General features: G+C 33.8%; 1 protein-coding gene across 1 annotated transcript; it reads left to right on the top strand.

Moving 5' to 3' along the window:
- The first annotated feature begins 1,640 nt into the window (after window positions 1-1,640).
- LOC143903142 (uncharacterized) lies at window positions 1,641-5,641 on the top strand. The gene is given in 6 exon segments (XM_077416582.1): window positions 1,641-2,082; window positions 2,209-3,201; window positions 3,473-3,756; window positions 3,758-3,861; window positions 4,002-4,331; window positions 4,434-5,641. Coding segments are annotated over 6 exon segments (3,042 nt in total). The 5' UTR covers window positions 1,641-1,914; the 3' UTR covers window positions 5,597-5,641.
- The last annotated feature ends 7,467 nt before the right edge of the window (window positions 5,642-13,108 follow it).

Genomic DNA, 13,108 nt, shown 5'->3' with positions numbered 1-13,108 from the left:
CAACATGAAACCGGTGACGTCAGCTTCATGACGCGGGACTTCGGTGGCCAATCACCCTCCCGAAATTCGGAGAAATCTGCAGGGAGGGAGTTTCGCCTCGGAAGCGTTAAAAGGACCGCCGCTGCGCCGCGGAATCGATTTCGCTCGCAGATCACAGAAAACCGCTTTTCACACCGCTTTACGCCGCTTTGCACATCTCTTTTCGCTATTCCGCGTTTTGAACACGCTTTCGCCGCGTCGCTTGCCGTAGCTTCTGTGCGCGCTTCACGGCTTTCTTCGGCCACTAGAGAAAGAACTGTAAATACCTGTACATACATTTTTGAATATATCTGTTTTATTTTTCAATTCTGTACTTGTCTCCTTTTCTGTGGTCGTCTTCTACCTCGCGCTCTCTCGCGCTACCGCGTGCTCTCGAACAGTACCCCAACATAGTCCCCGCGATATTCGTAAGATCAAATAAAATAGTTCATCTCCCGTTGTGTACATAGAAATAATATTTATTAAAGATAAATACAGAAGTAATAAATGTGAATTAAGACATGATTACTTTTTAAAATTTTACTTCCGTTTTTTATTCACAGAGTAATTATCAGTAAATATTATCACAAACTTAATTGTCGAAATAGTTTATTGATTTGTAAGTTTTGATAATTTTTTTTTCTGCACAAATTCTTTTTTTTTCTTTTCATTCTCTTGATATGTAAACTGTCTCATTCTCAATCGAACATAATATTGGAGTGTATATGACAGGAGATGTGAGGCATGCGTCATGCATGGGAATAAAAAAGGATATGAGTCCAGAACTTCATCTATTGTTTCATCAAAGACATGTTATTTGCTTGTAGCATGCTTAGAAAAACAATTCTCGATAAAACGTATCAATTGAAAAAAAGTTGTGTTAGGATGAATCAGCCTTCCATTTGATTTAAGGTCGACTAATTTAGAAAGCGAACAGTGATTGTTGAGATCCTGTATTAAGGCTGCACGACAATTTACACATGCACCATAGCACCGCAAAACTTGTTTGCATACGTAGCCTAGAAAATGTTAAGATAATGGTTGTAAATATTATGAAGGGGAAAAATGTGCGTACCAATGGTCAGGTAATAGCAATCCAAGATGAAAAAATGAGATTGGTTTGGGTACCATCCTAGTTATGTGCCCATTTTGCCATATAAGTAGTTTTTTGTGTCATTAGCAAACTAACGGAGTCAAAGCAGACAAAATCGGATAAATCTTTTATTGCTTTTTGTATCAATCGCGGCGGTCTTTACAAAGTATCAAAGTTCTACGGTGTATTTTGCCTATGAAAGTCATTATTATCCTGTGTAGAAAATACAAAGATATATATTCAAATTATGACATTACCAAGATGTACCAATTACAAACTGTTTGAAGTTGAAAGAGAGAGAGAGAGAGAGAGAGATTGTGTTATTCTTTTTTGCGGCCATCAGTGTCGATTGTAATCTGATAGGTCAAGCCGCGCGTTCTACGTACGTAGTTCATGGAAAAAACGCGAGAGCGGCGCCGACAACGCTGCGTCCCAGGCGGCGAGGCACGTGTTTACCGCGCATGCTTGAGCATGTTGGGAGGGGCGCGCAGCCCGGCCGAGCGAGAGTATTCGTCTCGCAGATCATGCACGGTCAACTCTATGAAAATTCAGGCCGCGTTAGTTCATTCTGGTATATTGTCCCAGGTGGCGTTTACATCAATTTAACGGCTAAACCGTGTGAACATATACATACACGTGGTCTATTGTAAAAAGTGAGCTTATTAATTATAGAGAAAAGCGATTGAAAGGAAATAAACTACATTGTGTGTGGAGCGTGTGAAAAATATTCTCTGTGATAAGGAAAGAGTTTTATATAAACAATATAAATATATAAATATTGCAGCGACCGATAATAAAAGGTTATGATTGCTTTATTTAGTTGTATGCTTTTATATATGTTGATCTTAAGGGTGTTGCCCTTCGGCCCGCTTTGCTGGAATCCGGATGCTGCGTGTCCACGTCGTGGAGGCAGGAAGACCAAGACGGTGACGCGGTCATCGGCGGATCGACGACGGTTCATCGCGACAAAGGTAAGGTATTTTAATGTTGTTTTGCATAAAAGTTTGTGAACAGAATTTTTGCTAATTATGTTTGCGTGTATGCCTAATAAGATGAGATAATAAAGACATATTTTTAAGTTTCTTATACTTTTGCAGTTTTCAACTTTAATCATGGTAAAAGTAGAGTGGTTTTGTATTGTACCAGGCTGTAAATCAAACTCAAAGGCTCCTGGCCATTTTTTTCCAAAAAATCCTACATTATCACAAAAATGGAAAGAAATTGTAAACAATAGTATTATTTTCAATACTTCATCAGAGGATTTAAGAAAATATAGAGTATGCCACTTACATTTTTTGCCTGAAGATTATATTTACTCTGTCAATCGTCGAATACTGAAACATAATGCAGTACCTAGTTTAAATATATGTAATGCACAGACAGTTAATACAGAGATGAATGATATAAATACTACTGAGCAACATTCACAATCTGAAACAAGTATAACTGAGATACATTTAGAATTTGAAGCAAATACAACTGACAATGAGTTACATTTACAATCTCAAACCAGTCATGAGTGTAATGAAACTTCTACAAGTACAACTGAGCTGCATTTAGAATCTGAAGCAAATACAACTGACAATGAGTTACATTCACAATCTCAGACCAGTCATGAGTGTAATGAAACTTCTACAAGTACAACTGAACTGCATTTAGAATCTGAAACAAATACAACTGACAATGAGTTACATTCACAATCTCAAAATAGTCATGAGTTTAATGAAACTTCTACAAGTAATTTTATATGTGCAGAAACAAGTGCGTTACAAAACGATCAAAATAATATCGCAGATAAAGAAGTTAATCGTCCCAGTACTCCCAGTACACCAAGTACCTCAAGAAATATACTTGGTTCTGTTACAAGACAATGCCATTTAACACCAAGAGCACAAAAACTATATAAGAAAACTGTAAAATTAGCGAAGGAAAAAAACCGAATGAAAAGACAAATAATAGATTATAAAACACGCCTGAAAGATGCAAAGAAGTTTTCAAATACACAATTTTACAAAAAGTTCAATAGTTTAATTCCAACACAAAGATTGTTCTTTGATATGCAATTACGAAACACAAAGTATGCTCCAAAGGTAGATTTCAAAATATTATTTAATGAATTAAAAGCTACATTAAAATCAACCTGCCCAGAACGAAGTTCACAATATTTGAACAATATATTTTTTGAATTATAATCATGCAATTGTATAAATTTGTAAATCTTTGTTATTTGTGAAAGACAGTTCGCGCAGGTTTTTTAATTTTGTACTCTTTTTTTTAGCAGATACAATCAATCATTGCAAAAATTTTATATTAGAAAAATTGTAAAAACTAAATCTATTTTGTTATTATTTGTGTATATAGGGAAGGAGATTTACGTTGGAAGAAAAAATTTTAGCACTATCATTGTATAAGCAATCCGGGGCTTGTTACAAATTATTATCAAAATTATTTGTTTTACCGAGTCCTACAACTCTGAAATATTTGTTACGAACTATTTCTCTACAACCAGGAATTAATAAATTTATTTTTGAGCATCTTCGGCAGCATGTTGCACGAATGAATGATGAAAGAGATAAATTATGTGTACTAATGTGGGACGAGATGTCGTTAGAAGCCAATTTACAATATGACCAATCAAATGACAATAATTGTCGCAACAGTATGCGACCAAGGAGGGCCAAATATGACAGTCATTAAAAAACTTCTCGACGATTCAAGAAGTAAATGTATACAGACAGGTCAAGAATATCGTGAGTTTATGAAGTAAATGTATACAGACAGGTCAAGAATATCGTGAGTATTTTTAGTTTTAATTAATATATTATATATTATATATTATATATTAAACATAATAAAAATAATATACATAAAATAATTTTTATTTTTTAAGGAGGTACTATTGAACTTTTTGGGCAAAATATAGTACCTATCTATGATCCACCGCATCTTTTGAAAGGAATACGCAATAATTTATTATATAAAAATTTGGAAATTAATGTTACTAATTCAGAAACAAATGAACGACAGTTTGCAACGTGGGATGTCATTGAGCTGGCATATAAGATGGACATTAATACAAATACATTAAATCGTCAAGTGCCAACATTAACTGATGAACATGTAATTAAATCAAAAATAAAGAAAATGAAAGTTAAAAATGCTGCACAAGTTTTTAGTGAAAGATTATCAGCATATGTTGAATACAACAGTAAAATCAAAGGTAATTTGATAAGTAGTAATCACATTATCACTATGTTTTAATTTATTTAAGTGTATAACATACATATGTATATATTTATATGTATTTTATTTATCTTTGCAGGAGGATTTGTTGAGTCGCAGATTGGTCCCTTACAAATGCCAAACAAGGAAGGATATGATACAGCGATCGCATTAGATTTCTTTAACAAAGTGTTTGATTCTGCCAACGCACATACTTTGCGTCCGGAAACTCCTTTACGCGTTGCAGTAAAAGAAAATAGCAAACATCACGATTTTTGGCCATATGCTATTAAAAAACTATCTCACATGCGGTATGTAGATCCCAAAACTAAAAAATCAGTTAGGTGCATACCATCCTTAAAAAATTGGATTTTTACTCTACGTGGTTTTCAAAACATATGGAAAAAAGTAAATAACGCAGGCATACAGTTCTTAAAGACAAGAAATATTAATCAAGACCCATTAGAAAATTTTTTTGGTATGATTCGTAGCCACGGACGTAAAAATATTAATCCTTTTTGTAGCCAATTCTGTGGATCGTACAAAACATTATTAATTAATAATTTGACTTCGAAAGGGTCTATGGGCTCTAACTGTGAAAATAAAAATGACGGTGATTTGTTATTTACATTTAAACAATTTGTGAAAAACGTTTCTCATGTAAACACTACAGAACAAATAGTAGAAGAAGATTCTCTAGAAACATCTCAAATTACGCATACAACAATAATGGATAAAATCTCATCGAATAGAAATAGTCAAGTGTATGTTGCTGGCTGGATTGCAAAAAAGACTTTGTCTTTGAAACAATTCAAAAATTGTCCAGCGTGTAAACAGAGTCTTTTAACAACAGATACAACACGTGAAGAATATATGCAATTAGTTCATAGAGAATATGTACGAGAGAAACCTTCGTTAACTTACCCGTGTATATCCTTTTTAAAACATGCATTTATTGAAGCTGATTCAATTCTAAACAAAAATATTTCTTCAGTATGTTTTCGCAAAAATGTTTCCACCTTGTTACGTGCACGTTTAAACGAAAAATTAAATTTATATTTTATAAGATGTAATGAACATAAAGAAGAATTAAAATCTACTATAATTCAAAAAATTACAAAACTATTCTTATATACATTCTGTAAAACAATTAATAGAATTTTATCTGGTCGTGATACTCGGCATATACCTACAAATATTATATTTAAGCAAGCTATCGAACATTGTAAAAAAAAGCAAAAACGATATATAAGAAAAATGTAAAAATTCTTTTATTAAATAATACTTATATTTATATCATAATATTTATATGTCAATACTTATATAAATTTATCCTACCCACATATTCTTATAAAAGTTGCAATTGTTAAGTTATAATTTAATAATAACTATTATGCTTTAATTAAACTAATGTTATTTTCTATTTTTAAGGCTTGTAACTTTATAGTTGCAACTTTTTTGTTTTCTTTTTTTTATTTAATTTTACAATTGCTTTTAGATTGCAGTCCATTTGACGCTACAAATGCTTTGAAGTTATTTTCTTCTTTTCTCTTCATTAAAAGAATGGAGAAGAGGAATGCTTCGAAGTACTTGTAGCGTCAAGTGGACCGCAGCCTTATTAAATATGCTGTATTAGAAGTACATCGGCCATATTGAATATTAATTCGTCTACGTATATTAGCCCAGGCGTTCAAAACACTGTTCCAAAGCAAACTATGGGAGTTGCTAATCTATTTATTAGTAATCTGTGTCGCAGATCTCGTGCGTGAAACATCGTGCGTTATACATAAATTCGAGTCGCATAATTGAATCATCTTTTCGCAGTTAAATCATAAAGTATTTGAGATCGGCCTATTCGTGTGCGATAAATAAGATAATTGTGAAACATATACGGATCGGAAAAGCTCATGGACAACAGCGATCGTCATTGAGAGGAAGCCAGCGAGATACATCCTGGCGAGCCATGCCGGCTCGTGGAAGGTTCGAGGAAGGCAGCCATTTTGTGGAACGTTCGAGGAATCTTGTTCAAGCTGAATACGAGCAGCTACTTATACATCGAGAGGAAAGAAAGTCTGAGGCGTGTTCTGTAAGACTAGCTCTAATTATTCATCTGTTTTGCTCACAAGGTAACCAATCATTTCATAATAGCAAGTAGAGACGTTAGAAGTTCATCTAGCGTCACGTTAGGAATCCTGATCAAAGGATCCTATGCTCATCTGAGGAAGGTTATCCTTGTTATTCTGGGGAAAGTTATCCTTGTTATTCTAAGGAAATATAATAAGTTTCTCGTGGTGAGAGGAAAACCTCCTCTCTTATTTCAGGTTTGTGCACAATTCATTTCGATTCAATTGTATAACAATGAGCTCAGTTTAAAGTAAAGTAAATAATTAATAGTTTGGTTGCAACCATTTTCATGACAAGTAAAAACTTTAATTCTTCTTTGTGCAATTATTTCTTTCTCATTAATTAGACAATATCTCTTGTTAATTTGCGAGCTATGTGTACTTTTCTTTGTATTACATATGAAATGAGAATACGTTCATTGCGGATTATATTAATCGTTTCTTGCGTTGTGATAAAACTATCTAGTGACCAATTCCGTGCGTTACTATAAAAGTTACTTCTCAATAATTTGATAATTATTCTACTAAGTATTTTGCGAATTCTGACTTATTGAATGTTATGTTCATACTAAGGTGAATTAATGTGTCAATCAAAGACTACCTAGTACAAGATTTAGTCTAGTAAATTCAGTGAAAAACGTATCGCTTATGTTTCTGTTGTCGCTCATGTCATGTATATAGCTTATGTTGTAGTAATTGCTCATGATATAGTATAATGCTTTGCCGAGATTTAGATACTTATTTGGTAATACTCAATCAGTATTAACATTACAAATAACATCAATGAATAGACTGATGATAGTAATTCTTTACTTAAAAGAAAAGATTGATGCATTATTTCCCAGATTGTCTAGATTCTATCTGAAGTGATATTCTTGTATTAATTGATTTATGTTTATGTTTCAAACGATCCTTTCTTTAGAGAAGAACAACTAATTCTAAGCTTGATTACGTCAAAGAAATTATACGAGAATAATGACTACTATGACAATTCTTCTTGCAATGAAGATTTTATATGATAAAGAAATACCTCAGTAAGACCTAAAAGTATATTATGATACATATTTAAAAAAAGGACTGTTCTATAATAACCATTGATTTGTTTCTTTTATGTGTTTTATACATTTATTGTATTTCTATAATATTTTGTATAATCTATATATATATATATATATATATATATATATATATATATGTAGGTCCAGAGGTATGTTCCGGGACTGTTTACGTTTTTTGAAATGTACAGTCCTGGAATATAACGCATATATATGTAATCAGATTCAAAAAACTGTCCCAAAAAATGCCGTAGGACATCAATTTTTTCCAGGACAGTCCTGGAAACTGCCAAATGTCCCGGAATATACCGATATCAAAAATAAAAGTCCCGGAACATACTTCCAGACCTACATATATATATATATATATATATATATATATACAGGGTGTTCGATATAAAAGTAACCACCCGAATAGGGGGGGTAAATTGGGTCAAATTGAAAAGAAAAGTTTCGTACTATTTTGCAAAATTCGCAATAGTTAATGAGTTATTAAATAAAACGTCTGAGCGAATGCGCGCACAAGGAGCGATAGAGGCGAGCCTCGGCGGCTGGCTGGGCTGGCACGGTGCCCGGCGCGCGGCGAGCGGTGGGGGCCGAGAGACGGGCGGCGAGCGGGGCGCGGCGCGGCGCGGCGAACGTCGAGCGACAGATCAAGAGACACGGTAGTGTCTCGCGCCAAGTACACGCGGAGCGAGACCGACCGTGACTCTTTTACGCGACGCGACGGGTTGCGAGTACCCGAGATGTTGAGATCTCGATAACGAGTGAACGGATCAAGTTCTAAGTAGGCTTGATCGATAGCTTGGGGTCCAATTAGGGGGGGGGGGTTTCTCTCATAATATTCCGCTACGTGCCTTACGAGCGGAGATATTGCGACGCAAAGTCCAAATGTGAAAATTTATTTTTAAGATACTCCTCCTAACGCTCTCATTCAATATTATTATGATTATCAGAGAAACGTCCCTTTCACTTTTTCGACGCTGGCGGCGCAGGTATCGCCAGTTTCGATATCGCGCGCGTATTTCAAAATTAGGTCGATAAACTTATCGGTCAGGAGGAAGATTTCTATTTAAGTAAAAATTAGGTATATATATAATAAATATTGAGTCAACGGAAAAGTAGGTTCTCTATGCTTGGCAGAAAGTGCCGCTAGGGAATTTTTAAGTCGATTCTTATGAATCAAGCTTGAATTTGATGTCTATGTATCCCAGGTTGCCGATGACAAGGTCCAGATAATGCGCTTTATAGTTTTCGGTGTCCAGGTGTAATAATACGTTGAATTCGATGTCTACGTGTCCCAGGTTGCCGATGACGAGGTCCACATAGTGCGCTCCGTAGTTTTCGGTGTCTACGTGTATTAATATTTTGAATTCGATGTCCACGTATCCCAGGTTGCCGATGACGGGATCCAGATAGTGCGCTTCATATTTTCCGGTGTCCAGGTGTAATCGTACGTTGAATTTGATGTCTACGTGTCCCAGGTTGCCGATGACGAGGTCCACATAGTGCGCTTCGTAGTTTTCGGTGTCCAGGTGTAATAATATGTTGAATTCAATGTTTAGGTGTCCCAGGTTGCCGATGACAAGGTCCACATATTGCGCTCCGTAGTTTTCGGTGTCTACGTGTATTAATACCTTGAAATTGATGTCTAGGTGTCCCAGGTTGCTGATGACGAGGTCCACATAATGCGCTTCATAGTTTTTGGTGTCTAGGTGTATTAATAACTTTAAATCTGAATGGGTGCGTTCAGCCGATACTCCGCTAGCCTAGCAATCGTGAGCAGTTGCTCGTTTTTGCTTGTTTCTTCTCTTTTTAATCCAGTAAATCAAAAAAGAGGAAACGAGCGAAAACGAGCGACTGCTCACGATTGCTAGGCTAGCAAAGTATCAGCTGAACGCACCCAATGTAGGACACGTAGATATCGAATTCGAGGTATTAATACATGTAGACACCGAAAACTACGAAGCGCACTATGTGGACCTCGTCATCGGCAACTTGGAACACGTGGCCATCAAGTTCAAGGTATTAATACACCTGGACACCGAGAACTATAGAGCGCGCTATGTGGACCTCGTCATCGGCAACCTGGGACACCTAAACATTGAATTCAAGCTTGATTCATAAAAATCGACTTAAAATTTCCCTAGCGGCAGAATTAAAATTATGTCATGACATAATAAAAATCGCTGAATTAAAATTATGTCTAGACATAATAAAAATTGGACAAAAATTATGTTTAGACATAATAAAAATTGGATGAATTAAAATTATGTCTGACGTAAAAATAATTATCAAAAATATCGATACCTGAAGATATCGGTACATATACAGTTGCGAACAACATTCAGTAAGACACGCAAATAAAAATAAATAAAGAATTTTACAGTTAACGACTTATTAACATTAATCATGCTTTATTGCGATTATGTTTTATGTTGAAATTGAAAAATATATACAAGGTGTACAACTAAAAGGGTTACAGATTATTATTTTAAAAAAACTGAGCAAAATATTAAATTGTTGTTTTCTTTAGAAATAATAGTCCGTAACACTTTTAGCTTCATACCTTGTATTATATACGGTTTATGAAATTATAAGATATATTGTTTATAAGATTAAGTTGCGTAACACTACAAAAAGGCGTGATATCCGTACAAAATTACCTTTTTAAAAAAAGGTAAAATGAGCGCCAAGTACACGCATAATAGTGTATATGTATTATGTTGTTACCCTGTTATGTTGTTACCTCGAAAAAAACAAAGTGGTAGTATTATACCTCCAAATAGCTTTATCCTGTACATACTGTTTATACAATGCGTAATATACTACAAAAAGGCGTGATATCCGCACAAAATTACCTTTTTTAAAAAAAGGTAAAAAAAGGCGCCAAGTACACGTATAGTAGTGTATATGTTGTTACCTAAAAAAAAAAAAGAAGTTGGTAGTATTATACCTCGAAAAAACCTAAGTAACAAGTGGTAGATCTTTATATCTCGAAAAATCTCGAAAAAATCTAAGCAGTAGTATCTTATTTATTTCCGAAAAATTATAACCCAAGTGATACACGTCACAAAATTATGTTACCTTATCAAAAAGAAGAGTCGCGCTTCAAGTGATCTATTACAATTACAAAAAAGAAATGATATCTCTTTAAGTTAGAGCGCCAATTACAGAGAGAACATGTATATTGCCTCAAAAAATAATTGTTGCACTACATTGAAAAATCTTTACATTGTGTCAATTAGAAAAGAATGTATAATAACAATTTTATAAGATTAAAAAATTTTATTTAAATTTAACAAGGGAATACAAGATATTTAAATACAAAGTTATTTACATGTGTATTTTTTAATGGCCACAAAGAATTACAGAAGTAACAGTACAAAATAAAAATATTTTATTAAAATACATAAATTTTTCTTGTAAAAAAACTTGGCGCTGCTAGACCTCGAAATTTTAAATAAATAAATAAACTTATTCTATACTTAATTATAAGCCGCATTATCCGCCGTCCGCGTAGTCACGCACACCCATATCACTCACTCCCACATCCACGCTGATAATCATTTAATATTACTCCCATCGTATTCTTCTCTGAATTATTTTTATTTATTGTTGTTTTTATTTATTTAAAAGGTCTAGCAGCGCCAAGTTTTTTTACAAGAAAAATTTATGTATTTTAATAAAATATTTTTATTTTGTACTGTTACTTCTGTAATTCTTTGTGGCCATTAAAAAATACACATGTAAATAACTTTGTATTTAAATATCTTGTATTCCCTTGTTAAATTTAAATAAAATTTTTTAATCTTATAAAATTGTTATTATACATTCTTTTCTAATTGACACAATGTAAAGATTTTTCAATGTAGTGCAACAATTATTTTTTGAGGCAATATACATGTTCTCTCTGTAATTGGCGCTCTAACTTAAAGAGATATCATTTCTTTTTTGTAATTGTAATAGATCACTTGAAGCGCGACTCTTCTTTTTGATAAGGTAACATAATTTTGTGACGTGTATCACTTGGGTTATAATTTTTCGGAAATAAATAAGATACTACTGCTTAGATTTTTTCGAGATTTTTCGAGATATAAAGATCTACCACTTGTTACTTAGGTTTTTTCGAGGTATAATACTACCACTTTCTTTTTTTTTTTAGGTAACAACATATACACTACTATACGTGTACTTGGCGCCTTTTTTTACCTTTTTTTAAAATGTTATACACTGCGTCGAAAAAGTATTAGAGCCAGCCCATACTAAACTTACGTAATTCCTTCACGTAAACGGGATTTTCCTTCGCGTAAACGGGATTTTGTAGTAACTTAGAATAATTTACTCCGCGTAAACAAGTGAATTATCGTAAGTCACTACAGAAGTAACGCGCTCGCGTAAACGTAGTAACAGTAGGTAGCACACGTATTGGCTATTGCATAGGCATTGCCGTAACGTCTTACGCCTTAGATAATATTAATTAGTTTAGCTTGAATTATGTGTAATAAAAACATTTAATTTTAGTAAATTTAATTATTTTGCATGTCAAAGTTTACGAGGTTTACCACAAGCCTTACTTTAACTTTTGTTTATGTTATAATAACTTTAATGGTGCGTGTCCACCTGCGAGTAAAACTCTCGAGAGTAGCTTTCGAGATTGATTCTCGCAAATGGGCATATTCCTAAAGAGTACCTATAACGGAGAATGAATCGCAGCTCTCGGCGAGCGAACTTTTCAAGACCTACTCGCAAATCGACACGACGTTATTTTACTCTCGGAGATCAGCTCGCCAAGCTCGAACGCTGTTCGTATTTTGAGAGCTACATGATGACACAAAGAAACTTATTGAATAATGCGGAAATCATGAACCATTGTAGAATACTACTGTGACAGAAATAAAAGTTTTTTTAATTTTTATGTTTTGCGAATAAAGTGCGAAAAATTCATAATTTAAAGAATTAGATAAGAATATTTTTAATACATTCTCTGTTTATTACATGGTCAATAATTAGTAACACTTTAGTTTTACATACTTTGCACGTTTTAGTTACAGCGTTGAAATTAAATACATTTTTACATCGCAAATTAAGTACATTAAAAAAAAAAATTTATTTAATATTTACATGTAAAAATCTAACATCAAGATATTTCGCAAACAGAAAACTAAATAATAATATCGCACTATGTATTCCACTTCACAATTTGTAAGTCTGTAGAAACTTTTAATTGTTGGGAATCTTCAATCTTAAGCTCTCTAATTTAGAGCAGATCCGACACTTGCGATCAATCCATTGCTTGACCCAGAAGGTCTTTTTGTTGTTATTTAACACCTTTTTTCTTTTTAAAATAATGCTATATAATAGCCGCAAGTCTCTTCGTTTACGAGACATTATAATGTCACCACTCTCAGAGATCGACTAAAAAAGTACGTAAGTGGACACAGTTTTGAGAGAACTGTCCGAAAGAATACTCTCTGGATTCTCACGAGATGCTCGCAAGAGTACAATGTTAGAAAAATTACTCTCAAATGGACAGTGTCAGAATAACTCGAGAGCTACTTTGGAGAGTTTTACTCGCAGGTGGACACGCGCCTTAA

The sequence above is a fragment of the Temnothorax americanus genome, unplaced genomic scaffold, assembly GCF_048541705.1.
Source record: "Temnothorax americanus isolate GAGA-0224 unplaced genomic scaffold, ASM4854170v1 Scaffold103, whole genome shotgun sequence".
Taxonomy (NCBI): Eukaryota; Metazoa; Arthropoda; class Insecta; order Hymenoptera; family Formicidae; genus Temnothorax; species Temnothorax americanus.
This window is presented reverse-complemented; position numbering and strand designations above follow the sequence as displayed.